The sequence below is a fragment of the Hippocampus bargibanti genome, linkage group LG06, assembly GCF_051943395.1.
Source record: "Hippocampus bargibanti isolate YZ-2025 linkage group LG06, ASM5194339v1, whole genome shotgun sequence".
NCBI lineage: Eukaryota > Metazoa > Chordata > Actinopteri > Syngnathiformes > Syngnathidae > Hippocampus > Hippocampus bargibanti.
The window spans coordinates 11176894-11191264 of record NC_142739.1 but is presented as its reverse complement, the minus strand read 5'-3'; the positions used below and the strand labels follow the sequence as shown (position 1 = coordinate 11191264).

At 43.0% G+C, this 14371-nt stretch overlaps 1 protein-coding gene across 3 annotated transcripts in view; it reads left to right on the top strand.

Moving 5' to 3' along the window:
• The window catches only part of ptprub (protein tyrosine phosphatase receptor type Ub), a 267362-nt gene that overhangs the window by 124530 nt on the left and 128461 nt on the right, over positions 1–14371 (top strand). For all 3 annotated transcript variants that reach the window (XM_088999589.1, XM_088999588.1, XM_088999587.1), the window contains exon 3: positions 6849–7120. In XM_088999589.1, coding sequence (XP_088855715.1) covers positions 6849–7120 — 272 coding nt within the window. The remainder of the gene's footprint in view (positions 1–6848; positions 7121–14371) is intronic.

Below are 14371 nucleotides of genomic sequence, written 5' to 3'. Positions count from 1 at the left end.
TTATACATGGAAAAAGTTTGAAAATACACTATTCATTGGGGGTGTGCCTTATACACCAGAAAATACGGTACCTTCACCAAAGGCCTGTGGGCAGGAACAGCAGTTAATTTAAAAAAAGGAAATTTTGCCTGTGGATTAATTTTTTAACAGTTCATTGTCTTTTGCACAATGTTTTTGGATTTGTGTCGCTTCCTTATAAAATTTGGAGCCTATGGTTAAGATTTATATTCACCCATAAATATCCACGTCGTGTAGAATTAGGGACATCACAGTACATCACTGGCGTTTGAAAACCAACCATCCATGTCACATTTGTTTCTTCCGAGAGCAATAGAACATATTTTACAGCGATAAATGCCGTCTTCAATAACAGGACAGCACAAACCAATGGCACTATAAAAGCGATTCGGATGTGGCGTCTGTTATTGTCTGAGTTTTTTTTTTTTTGACTGCAGTCAAAACTGATATTGAAAAGGGGACTAGGTTAGTCACAATAACAAAAGGACAAATTTATTTGGTTTGAATTAAAACCCGACAGGTATTATAAACAGATTTTCTACCTACCTTTTTATTCACAACTATTATAGTGGTCATCATATGTCTCACATTTACACAACTATAAAGACCAGTGGTGTGGGGGTGGGTGGGGGGGTCAGAGAAGCCAGGCTGAGATGGTTTGGACATGTCCAGATGAGAGAGAATAGCTATATTGGCAGAAGGAGGCTGAGCCTTGAACTGCCAGGCCGGAGACCGTGTGAGAGTTTGGGAGAAGAGGATGCACAAAACCGGGATGATTCTCTTGCGCCACAGTTTACAAACATCATCGGTTCCGCATTGAGACAAGACCTTCAATATGACATTAACTAAAATTATACCGAATGGCTTAACCATTCTGAATGAGTCACCATGGACTATCTATCTTTCTTATGATTATGGCACAAAATATAAATATATCCAAGACATATATAATTTGTCACAATGTTTAATTCATGTACGCTTCAGACATCGCATGCCATCACATAGGGAATGTATATATGACAGGAAAAAAAGCTACATATAGGGTCCAGCTGCCAGTGTGAACAGTGCGGCTTGACCACTTCCACCCTTGCTAGGATTTTATGAGTCGCTCGTGAGCCTACAGGAGGCACGATAGGAGACGGGATTGTGAAAGATCTAATTAATCAGAGCAATATAAAAGTGCAGTGATCCCCAGCCAAGACACAATTCAGTGGCTGTTGACAGTGGGCTGCGGGGCAATTGGGCTTTGCAGTAAAATAAGTACTGTAGCCTGAAGATAACGACCGGCCCGACTTGTCTGTGGTCCCCTGTTTAACTTTGTTTACAGTTTGGGTGCGACGCCTTGTGAATCTCAAACCTAGTGCACAATACATTAATTAATTCACTGCCGGACAATGTGCAAAAATGTGTCCACTCCAGTACCAGGGTTTGTGTCATTTTCACTCAATTTGCAGGACCTAAAGAGTTTGATGTTTCTCTTTATTTGTAAGTAGGTTCGTTGTCAGTTCTCCCAGGCAGGTGACGCGCAGAGCTTGATCGTGTCGTGGAGTCGAGCAAGTCGAGCCGTGATGTCCGTCCGACGCCCGGCGTGAGCCGGGCGTGAGTCTGAGATGATTCTGTCCCGTGGTTCGCCCAATCTCTCTGTCCCGCGACAGCTGCTTTTATACCATTTTCAAGCGTGTGCTATGCGTCACGGTGAGACGCACATCAAGGAGATCAAGGAATTGAAAGACATGAAATGGTTGAAAGGCGCACTTCAAAATCATACACGCGTGTGACGCAACAGGGCTCCCCTCCTGGATCCGAAGTCGGTGAAAGCGATGAAGGAAAAAAAAATAAAAACAAAAGTCATTCTGCGACATGGTGAGGCCAGGCAAGATGACGGTCACCGGGCATGGCAGGCGTCGGTGGGGAGGTTGCCGAGGAGGTTTCGTGGTGCCTGAAGTCGTTGTACGGATGTTTCGTGTTGCCTGAAGTCGTTGTACGGGAGCACGGCAAAGAGTGCTCTCCGACTGCTAGTTTGAGTCGATCGATGGAAACTTTCCTCGCGGCCGTCGAGTCGATGCCGGAAGGTCTTGTCACCGTGAGTTGTTCGGCTGGGATCGGGCAAGTCGGAGAATCGATGAGGGATTGTGAGGACGAAGGTGCGTGGGGTTGGCCATGCTGCCGGGCCCGGACAGGCCGGTCATCGGCGACGGTGGCGATGATCGCGCTGCCATGGCGCTCTGTAGGACGCTGAGGAAGCACGCTGACGTCGGCGGCCGTGTCGGCCATGAAGCGTCTTCCCGAAGTCCGATCGTGGACATAAGCGATGTCCGACGATGTCCGATCGTGGACATATACGATGTCCGATCGTGGACATAAGCGATGTCCGACGATGTGCGATCGTGGACATATACGATGCAGCTAGTTGCAGAGTCGCCAGGCGAATTGGACGATGTTGGCCATCAGGGTGCGGCAGGTTTCACGGTGGGGTCGGGGCGCCCACGGGTGGTGGCGGCCCATCGGGAGCTCGGCTCGAGGGGTCTTGCTGTGAAGATGCCGGGTACACGGGCGGCTGGGAAATCTGGGTGTTTCCATTTGGAGAGTTGATTGGGCTGAGGAGGAGGGAAAAAATGCTCCTGGCTAGCTCGCCAATAAAGAGTTTGATGTTTCTCTTTATTTGTAAGTAGGTTCGTTGTCAGATCTCCCAGGCAGGTGACGCGCAGAGCTTGATTGTGTCGTGGAGTCGAGCAAGTCGAGCCGTGATGTCCGTCCGACGCCCGGCGTGAGCCGGGCGTGAGTCTGAGATGATTCTGCCCCGTGGTTCGCCCAATCTCTCTGTCCCGCGACAGCTGCTTTTATACCATTTTCAAGCGTGTGCTATGCGTCATGGTGAGACGCACATCAAAGAGATCAAGGAATTGAAAGACATGAAATGGTTGAAAGGCGCACTTCAAAATCATACACGCGTGTGACGCAACAGACCCGCAGAAGATTGAGTTTTACGACTACATAAACATTCAATGCAGCATAAGAAACCTCAGACCAGGGGTGTCAAAGTCATTATTTGCCGCAGGCCACATTGTAGTTATGGTTTCCTTTTAAGGGCTGTTATGAATTTGGGGAATTCATTAGAATGTTTAATCCCCTCCAAATATCCCCTCCAAATATTGCGTATCGTAAGAGAAACTCAAACCGCTCCACATCATATTTTATATTATCGAATACATTCGGGAATGGCAGTGAAAATAAAGAAATGATTAAACCTAAGTTTAGTCAAGTCAGTGATCTGGTCAATAATGATGTTGACACGACATTAGTGGATGAATTATGCCTAATGGTGTCTTTTTAAACAAATCTGGAGGTATTTGAGCTTAAAACGGGGGCGGCTGTATAAAGGGCAAATGCTGCCCCCTCATGGGAGGGAAAAACATTGCCAGAGGTCTGACCAGCACTTTATCTGCAACCCCCGTAAGAAAAAACAAAACCTGAACAAATTCGGGCATGATGCTTCACATCATGTTTTTCAATAGTAAATTTGGGAATGGCAGTGAATGAGTTAAATTGAATGTTTTTCTTGTGCACGCAAATGTATGTTTTTGTCTTTTCACAGATTATCTTCTTGCCTAAAAAAATACAAATAAAAATACAAGATTTTCTGTTTAAAACGGTACATGACATGGGCATTTTTTTTAAATGAACGTTTTCGTTTCAGTTGAGGAAATAGCGGACTTAATTACATGTTGCTTTGTTCATCAGCATTCATTTGGTATTGCATCAGAAACGGAAAATAACGGTCTTCGGGCCACCTGGCGCCTGAACTCGACGATGAGGTCCCTAAGGACGTTGAGTGACTGAGAACAGAGAGGCCTCAGAGTACAATAGCGAAAGGCTTGGTTATGCGGGTACACAGGAACGTCTCCAGCATTGTTGTGCTAATCATGTTAACAGACAGAAACTGAAGGCAGTGCAGACGCTAGGAAAAGGCAATGGGGGTGTTGTTATCTTGATTAGGAGTATACCAATGGGCTGACTTGTTTGTTTTTTTTTTCTTTCTTTTTACAGCAGACAACTATTTTTTTTGCCAACATTACATTACTATATGCCTTTTTATTTATGCCTTCCCCAACCCATTCTTATTAAATGCCTCCATGCACGGCTGTGATTTGATTGAGAACAACCTTTTTTTGGAGGGGGGGGGGTGAATTTCAACAGATAAAAATGGTTAAAAGCAGATTTAATCCTTTGTGATATGTGTGCCGTAGTTCGCAGAGTGTCTGCTTAACACAAATCTCTGTAGCATCGCATACAAGCTCCCGGCAGTTATCAAGAAATCAATTTGAAAAGCTTTGAGTTTGGAGCGCGGGAAGACTCTGTGGCTTCAACTCATTTGGTGTGAGACTTATATGGATGACATAAAAGCTAAGCCTCTAATGAGGTCCTTTGTATTAAGTATTTGACAATACACATTAACATCAGATAATAATTGTATCTATGAATATATTAATCAAGGGCACAAATTACTAGAAAGCAAACTAACATTATTTATGTACGAGCATCAATAATTAAGTATTACTGTCAAACTTGGAATTTGTTTCAGATTTGTATCATGTAACATGGGTATACTGTATGGATCAAATAAAGGGAAATGAAATACTTGGGGGGGGGGGGGGGGGGTGTATTCGTCCATCCGTTTTATAATCCTTTTATCCTCACAATGGTCACGGGGGGGGGGGGTGCTGGACCCCATCCCAGCCGTCTTCGGGCAATAGGCGGGGGATACGCTGAATTGGCTGGCAACTCCCAGAAAATATGTTTGTTGACAAAATTGAACTTTTCTACAAAGTACTGTGTGTTTTTTACTACAGTTGTCCCGGTCCGATTATGAAATTGGAAACCATCACCTGATTTTTCACAAATCTGATCAGCTACAAAAGATTAGGATTTTTAAATGGTTTCCAAAGTTCTAAGTCAAGAATGAAATGTGTTTACAGAGGTTGAACAACTGCTGACTTAAAGTCCCATAAAATCTTAGCATGTTGAAATAAATTTTTATTAAAAAAAAAAACAAAGGATACTTTGGGTACGATCTATTTTTCTTTGCAATGACTTGGTATCTGCACTTGCAAATTGGATTGGATTTGGATATCGGATATGCCTTTATTAGTCTCACAGTGGAGACATTTCTATTTCACAGTAAAGTGATGAAAGGAATGAAACTAGAAAAACAAAATACATGAGCTGCTGGAAAGGCAGCCACTCTCGCGGCGCCGTCTTGAAGTCAAAAGAACAAAAAAAAAAAAAACTAAATACAGTAAAGTCTCGTTATATCGATGTTCTCGGGAGTCAGAAAAATATCGATATAACCGGGACTATCGATATATCCGACCCTGTGCGCATGTAATTTTCTCCTTGCGTTCATAGAAATAGTATCGTAATAAGCGGTACTATCGATATAACCGATATCGATATAACGAGACTTTACTGTAACAAATAATATGACAGCATAGAGACAATATGACCAAACAAAGACACAGAGAGACATTCATTCTTCAGGGCTTGCTGTACCCTCTTTGTGATGACCTGAAGCAGTTCTAGATGAAAGAGGAGAGGATCAAAGCGTCTTTCCACCAGTGGATCAGGGACATCATGGTGGAATGTGCACGTCGACTACAAGCTAAATGTTGAAAGCAAACACGCAGCTGTAGCATCCATTGACGAAAAGAGATTAACTCACATCTCCTGTTCCACATAAATCTGCTTCAATTCCAAGCCGCAACAGTTCCACATACGCATCGGCGCTCTGCGCTGACGCTCCTTTCTTCTTATCGCGGGTTCCTCAAGCCATGCATCCATCTTGCCGCAGACTGCCCAACAGCACTGACCTTTCCGCTAAACAAAGCGGGGCTGTGAAGATGCTGCCCATTACAAGCGCAAAAAAGCACAATGGCCCCTTTGGTGTCCAGCGATGGCAGTCGAATGGCTCCGACATTCCTCCCATTCAAAAACAGTACTGGCATATTCATGCTGCCGAAAAGGCGCAACCAATCAGCACAGTCTCCTCCTTTATGAATGTTGTGGTCAAAAATGCTGAAAAAAAATCTGTATCCGTTCCACACGATGCACAACAACACAAAGTGACAAAAGAAAACACAAAACAAGACAAAAACAACCAAAAAAAGCAAGGCTCATGAGAGCACTTGCTGAGGCTGCCGACTCGGGTGCCATCTTGGACTTCTTGTGACTCTGATCTGGGTACAAAACTGTGATTGGGTAATTTATTCTTTTAACATTGATCTTGCTTGTTGAAAATAAAGAAATGATTAGAGCTACCATATTTTCCATTTTATAAGGCGCACCGGTACATAAGGTGCATGATAAATGAATGGTGTATTTTCAAACTTTTTCCATGTAATAGGCATACCGGAGTATAAGGTGCACCTTCAATGAATGAAAAAAAGTTAACCAGAAATAATATCCAAACATATAAAAGTGCTCCAAATATAAGGAAAACCACATTAAAAGATGCTACAGCAGAGACTGGGGTTACACACTACTTCTATAGGGGGAAATGGAATTGGTGGCTGCTAACAGTAGTTGCGAGAGCTATTGTGTCTCAATATTACTTCAAATATAAGGCGCACCTGTGTATAAAGTGCAGGGTCATCTTTTGAAAAAAATCAAGGCTTTTGGGTGCACCTTAAACAATGGAAAATACGGTAAGTTTAGCCAAGTCAGTGATCTCGTGAGTGATAATGTGGACATGAATTATCACTAATGGCTGCTTTTTCAACAAATCAGCTTGGTATTTTTGTTTTGGTCATGTGTTTTTTTACTTCTCATTTCAGGATCCTACATGTTGATCAACTCATCGCAACATGTAGCTGGACATTGTGCTCAGCTGCTTCTGCAAAGTTTGAGTGAGAACGACACACACTGTGTCCAGTTCAGCTACTTCCTGTACAGCCGCGATGGCCACAGTCCAGGGACTCTGAAGGTGTATGTGCGCGTCAACGGAGGCCCGCTGGGCAACCCGGTGTGGAACACGTCGGCATCTCACGGGAAGCAGTGGCATCAGATGGAGCTGGCTGTCAGTACCTTCTGGCCAAATGAATATCAGGTAAAGATGCTTGTGATGATAGTGTTCTTTTGCTTTTTGACACCATTGATCGATTACTTTCATTTTTTTTCCAGTGTTCATTTGATGTTTATTTTTGTCAGATGCTCCACAATTCATGTATGGGGAATCAGGTCTAGAGTTCATCTTTGGTGGCTTTTTTCAAGGGGTCCTACTTGTGGGGAATGTTGGGACGTATTGAATTACAAATAGTAGAATAGTGTATGCGTTTGTAGATTTTGCTGTTACTCGAGTATTTTTCGGCCATTTTTACAGATATCTGTACAGACGCTCCCCACCTTACGTAAGGTGAATTTGTTCATAATTAGCTTCAGTGCTTTCTTTTGTACGTTATGTATGTTTAAGTCAAACACTGAACGGGGAAGTATAAAACACAGACGCTTGTAAAATAAATACACACCTAGTGTAGTACGGACCGGTTTGTATACTTTTCTGGTTCGTTTGGCAATTTGCATACACGGCACGGCAGCCAATCAGAAGCCTGCTTCGTGCTTCGGACTTTCCCAAGCATTATAAGGTCGCACATTTGCATATCATTTTCCAAAGAACATGCACAGAAACTTAGCCCCAGGAGGAAGATTCAAAAGAAGCAAACAAAATTTATGATGCTACAAAACCTAAACGTACATTATCCCATGACTGTAAAGTGTCCTTGAGCGTTTTGAAAGGTGCTTAGAAAGAGGCGTTTGTTGCGCTCTCCACTATAGTAAGGGAGATACGGTGTTGTGGGATCCAGAAAAAAACCACAAGACAAGCAATGTGATACGTCTTGACTCAACAGTGGTTTACTTCGAATGCCCCGATCTAATGCAAACGTACGCGCACAACAATTTCCGGTCCAACGATCTAAATCGGTCCGACACGAAACATGAACCGAAGCAGGCGTTCCATGTTTAAATAAACATTTTCGATATATATCATTTGTAAACCAATAGAACTACGCGAATGTAACCAAAATGTAACCAAAATAGGAAATACGATAATTTACAACCTGTCACATACTCCCCCTCAAAATAGATGTTGTCCCCAACATATGTACTAGTAAATACATAAATACGCTGGACGACGTGCCCAAAACAATGACGCACGGTATTATGAACTGCATCCAAATATGAACTATAATAATGAACAGTTTACAGACTGGAACTCTTTTCATACATTCCGTTTTACTTATACAGGGCTCATCGGGGTCTTCTTGTTTCCATCTCACTGTTCTATTAAACCGAAGTGTCGATTAACCATTTCTGTAGTATTTCGTGGCATAATAGGGGTGTGCGCCATACATCCAAGGCATTGTCTGTTCACCATGATATGGTACTGTCCCTACATTGTAGCAAGATGGCGAACCAAGGCGATCATACGTGAATACCTTGGGTCTCCTGTGTTCTCGTCGTGGCCGTTGATTTCCCCCAATATCAGGATTACTGGGGGGTGGCTGGGGAAAAGGGGGACACACTGTCACGGGTGGATCATTTTCCGGACCAATGTTGCCCTCCTGAGATTGGTCAACTTCTGCAGCTCCCGGCTCCGTCCCCGGCAGTTCATTCCCCAGTTGATTGTCATCATGGTGGGTTGTCTCCACAAAGCTCACGTCCCGCGGTTCTGGTGAGTCTGGTCGGGTGCTCTGGCGATGCAACACTGGATAATACTCATCCTCCTCATCATCCTCTTCCGGATCCATTTCCGGCATCTTGTTCGGTCGTTGCCGAGTGGACTTTTCCTTGGACTGGGACTGTAGTGAAGTCTCTAATGGCAAATGATCACATGGCAGCAAGAGATTGCGGTGGAGTATCCTAGATCTGCCCTTCCCCCTCTCAGGTTTCAGCTCATAAACTGGAATGTCTTGGCTGACTTGACGAACCACTGTATGAACAACATCCTCCCAGTGGTTTCTCAGTTTGCCTGAACCTCCACGTGGGGTTAAGTTTCGAACCAGAACACGATCACCGGGCAACAGGGTAGAATACTTTAGTTTACTGTCATATAGTCTCTTACTCCTGGCAGCAGCTTTGTTGTTATTTTCTTGCGTGATCGCATACGCTTCCTCCATGCCCTGTTTCCACTTCTTCACATAGTCCTTCTGGTTGGTTTCACCCTGGTTCGAGTCTGGATTCAAACTAAACAACATATCAACTGGCAAACGTGGTGAACGTCCATAAAGTAAGTAAAAAGGTGAGAACCCTGTCACCTCACTTTTGGTACAGTTGTAAGCATAAACGAGTTTGTTTAGTGAGTCTTTCCAGTTACTCTTTTGTTTCTCTGTCAGTGTCTTTAACATCTGGATCAGTGTTCGATTAAATCGTTCAACTTGTCCATTTCCCTGTGGATGGTAGGGGGTTGTCCTTGAACCCGCAACCCCACAATATTCCTTCAGTTGAGCAAAAAGTTGATTTTCAAATTCACCACCCTGATCATGGTGAATTCGAAGGGGGAACCCAAACTTTAAAGCATAGTCATTAAAGATTTTGTCTGCCGCTGTTTTGCCAGCTTTGGACGTTGTAGCATAAACTTGAGCGAAACGTGTAAAATGGTCTACTAGCACAAGCACGTATTCATAACCACCCTTACATTTGTCAAGATGCAAAAAGTCAACGGAGACAAGTTCAAAAGGCTGAGTAGTCACAATATTAGTAAGAGGGGCTCTGGTCTCACGGTTGGGCTTTTTGTGTTTTAGGCACACACACTCTCTCAGTACATAGTCCTCTATTTCTTTTTGCATAAAGGGCCAGTAAAAACGATCCCTTACAAGGGAAAGAGTCCTTTCTACACCATGGTGGCCCATTTCATCATGCAGCTCTTTTAACACTGTCACCTTGTGTTTTTCAGGAAGCAGTAGTTGGGTTCTGTTTGCCGTTTTTCTGTACAAAACACCTCTGTCATTAAAGTGTAGCTTGTCCCATTCCCTCACAAGACAAACAACTTGAGGACAATGCTTTCTTAGTTCAGTACCTAGCGGTTTCGTCTCCGCCAGTTTGTATCTAATAATATGTCCTATAATGGGGTCAGTCTCTTGATCTAGCTTGATCTGTCCAACAGTCAATGGGGCTATCGGTGTGTTTAGTGACACCTCGGCACACATAGCTGAGATTCCCATAGACCAAGCTGCACTAGACTCGTTCTGTTGGTCAACCGCTTGTACGGCAGCACTCACAGCATCATATGACATTTCTTTTGTACATCCTTCCATATATGTTACCATATCAAGGGGCATCCTAGATAAACTGTCTGCATCAACATTTTCCTTACCGGGACGATATTTAACAGTAAAATTAAAATCAGAAAGTTCTGCGACCCACCTGCACCCAGTTGCATTTAACTTAGCAGTCGACAGTACATACGTGAGTGGATTATTGTCACTATACACAGTGAAGAATGGTGCATAGTACAAATAATCACGAAACTTGTCTGTGATCGCCCACTTAAGCGCCAAAAATTCCAACTTGCCCGAGTGTAAATTATAATTCTTCTCAGCTGCAGTTAATGTCCGAGAGCCATAGGCTATCACGCGAAGTTTGCCATTTTGTCTTTGGTACAACACAGCACCTAAACCCCGGTTAGAGGCATCTGTATGCAAAATGAAAGGATGCGCGAAGTCAGGAAAACCTAAAACTGGTGGTTGAACTAAACAGTCTATTAGCTGCTCTAACACTGACTGATGCTCATCACTCCACTCAATACGTGTGTTGGAAGACACACTGTTATGTCTCACTTTCCATTTTTGTCTTTGATGCTGCTGAGTCTCAACATTCAGAGGGGCTTTAAGCAAAGCATACAAGGGACTAGCGATACAAGAGAAATCTTTGATGTATTGCCTATAATAGCTTAATAGTCCCAAAATGGCTCGAAGCTCACCGACAGTGCCTGGCTGCTTGTTTTTCAGGGCACGCACTGCTGCTGTATCTGCCGGGTCCATTCTGCTCCCCTCAGCAGAGACAATCCTGCCGAGGTACCTCACTTCCGGCTTAAAGAGGTCACACTTTCGGGCTTTGAGTTTTATTCCATTTTCCCTGAGACGTCGCAACACTCGTCTGACGTCCTCAACGTGGTTGTCAAATGTCCCGCTGAAAACAAGAATGTCATCAAGATAGGGGACACATATTTCGTCCCGTAACCCCTCCAGACATTGTTCCATACACCGCTGGAACGCTGCTGGTGCATTCATGAGTCCAAACGGAATTCGAATCCATTCATAAAGGCCCCAAGGGGTCACGAAGGCAGTCAGGTGTCGGCTCCCTTTGGACATGAACCCCTGGTGGTATGCTTTGCCTTGGTCCAGCAGCGAGAAGATGGCGTTACCCCCAAGGCTATCCACCACGTCCTGTACCCGTGGGATGGGGTGCCGGTCAGGGTGTGTTTTCCGGTTCAGCTCTCTGTAATCAATACATAAGCGCAGTGTACCATCTTTTTTCCTGACACAGACGACAGGGGATGAGTAGGAGGAAGTGGACTTTTCCACCCACCCCTGCGCTATCAAGTCCTGTAAATAGTCTTTCACCTCTCTGTACATTGGCTTTGGGACAGACATATATGTCTTTGAAACAGGCTCAGTGTCTTTCAACAAAATGTCCATTTGTAGGTTTTCCACACACCCTATGTCGTCGTCCGATTTTGAAAATGATGCCGATTCCTCTCTCAACATCTGCTGAACGGTCTTTCTTTTATCTTCGTCCAAATGAGAAAGGTCAATTGGGGGGTCCCACTGCTCACTGAGAGCGATGGTGGTATTCTGGACATGGACCTCATTGACAACCACTGAAGGAAGGTCCCTTTTAAATATGTTAGCTGGGTAGACAGACCCTACCGACTGCACTGTACCAATAATAGCCTTTACTGGAAACCTAATATCATGATTAGTAGGGTTCTGGACACTATGTTTCGTGTCGGACCGATTTAGATCGTTGGACCGGAAATTGTTGTGCGCGTACGTTTGCATTAGATCGGGGCATTCGAAGTAAACCACTGTTGAGTCAAGACGTATCACATTGCTTGTCTTGTGGTTTTTTTCTGTACGCGAATGTAACCAAAATGTAACCAAAATAGGAAATACGATAATTTACAACCTGTCACACGTTCACGTGGCTTGTAGCAGTTTGCTTGTATCATTTGCTTTATTGAATAAAGCAAACGTTTGATTAAAAAAATATATATAGTATACGTTTTTTTTTTCTTAAAGTTGTCAGCCACCCGCGCGGACACACCCGACGTAAAAGTTGCGATGACAGCCAGCAATACTAATGTTCATCATGCTTCATATTCTATATAAAGTATTGACTTGTTGGCTGGTATTGAATGCATGTCACATATTTTCCTGTTGCTTTGCAGATGGTTTGTCAGGCGTTTTCAAAGTTTATCCATCTTTTGATTCTATTTAATTTTTCTGCAAACTCAGTGGAACTTTTAAAAAATAATTAAGTTGAGTAGTGTGCATTTTATGAACTGTCAGCAGCTGTAACTTAATTGAATTTTGTTCAACCCCACATGAGCTGACCTTCACTTTGTAAATAGTAGTTCCTTGTACAAACAGGGGCAAGATTTAGAGTGACTCCTTCTCGTCCCGTAGACTGACAATGAGATAAAAGGTGTTTCTGATGGACGGGGCCAAACAATGCTGTGATTTCGGAAAGCGGTCTACCCAAAAATGCAAACTGTTGACATTAAAAAGTTCATGTCATGTAAAAAAATGTTTCATTCAAAAGACACAGCGTCTTAGACGGAGAATCCCAGTGTTATACAGTAAGTAGACTTGGGTGGAGTAGTAAAATATTCTCATCTAGTAGCAGTATTATTACTGTATTTTCCGGATTACAAGGTGCACATTCAATAAATGACATGTTTCAAAAAGTTTCCATATACAGTAAAGTCTCGTTATATCGATATCGGATATATCGATAGTCCCGGTTATATCGATACTATTTCTATGCACGCACGGAGAAAATTACATGCAAACAGGGTCGGATATATCGATAGTCCCGGTTATATCGATATTTTTTCGGACTCCTTTGAATATCGATATAACGAGACTTTACTGTATAAAGCACACCACATTATAAGGTACTACACTAGAGGATGGAATTATGTTTGATACATCCCAGCAAGAAGTAGAGCACGGTGCACTACTTCTTCTACAGAGGCAAATGGAGTCGTGGCTGCTGACAGTAGTTGTAATACCAGTTGTGTCTCAATATTACTTCACATATAAGGTGCACTGGCATATATGGAGCAGGGTCATCTTTTGAAGAAAATGAAGTATTTTGGTTGTGCCTTATAGTCCAGAAAATATTGTCCTTTAAAATAAGACTTTGGTAAAAGTAAAAACCTCCAAATAATGACTCTTGAGTAAGAGCAAATACGTATTCAGTGAAATGACTCCTAACTCAATCACTGCCAGACAATGTGCAAAAATGTGTCCACTCGAGTGCCAGGGTTTTTGTCATTTTGACTCAAATTGCAGGTCCCATGCCAAAGGTCCGACCAGCGCTTTATCGGCACCTCCCACAAGAAAAAAACACTGCAAGAAAAAACAAAACCCGAGCAAAGTCGGAAATGGCGCTCCACGTCATGCTTTTCAATTCCTGAATAAATTTAGGAATGGCATTGAATGACTTAAGTGCTGACTAACTGGTCAATAATTTATATTTTGAAGTTATTTGTATCCATTCAGACAAATAATAAGTAAATCATTAAAAAACATGATTGTGCATGTTCAGTTTCCACCAATATCACTCTTACTAAAACTGACTAATCCCAATGATAGCTTATTTTTAATCGCTACAGTTTATGATAGTTGCACTTTGACTATAATTGGTGTGATTGCTTCCTTGTCGGTGTGAGGCAGAGTTGACACGATGTACGATAGTTCATTACGAGTATGAACAATTTGTTTTATTGAAATGTGAACATGGGCTCAGTGTGAGGGCTGTTCTATTTCATGAGACTGAGGATCACTTGCCTCCATTGGGTCATGAGATGTGTTCTTAAAGGCTTTGTCCAATATGTCAGAAGAATTGGTGATTACTTTAAAAAAGAATGAACAACAGTACCCAAGCTACTGTTTGAAAATTGGAGAAGCAACATATCAAGCTAATCCGACGCTATTGATGTTTGTGTTTGCATTCACTGCCTCTGCCAGTATAAAAAAAAAATCAGATCAATATTCACCCTTCTATTATTTTACCAGCGTGAAGTCACGGTACATGGAGCTCGAGCCTTTCCAACCTGACATTCGAAGATGGA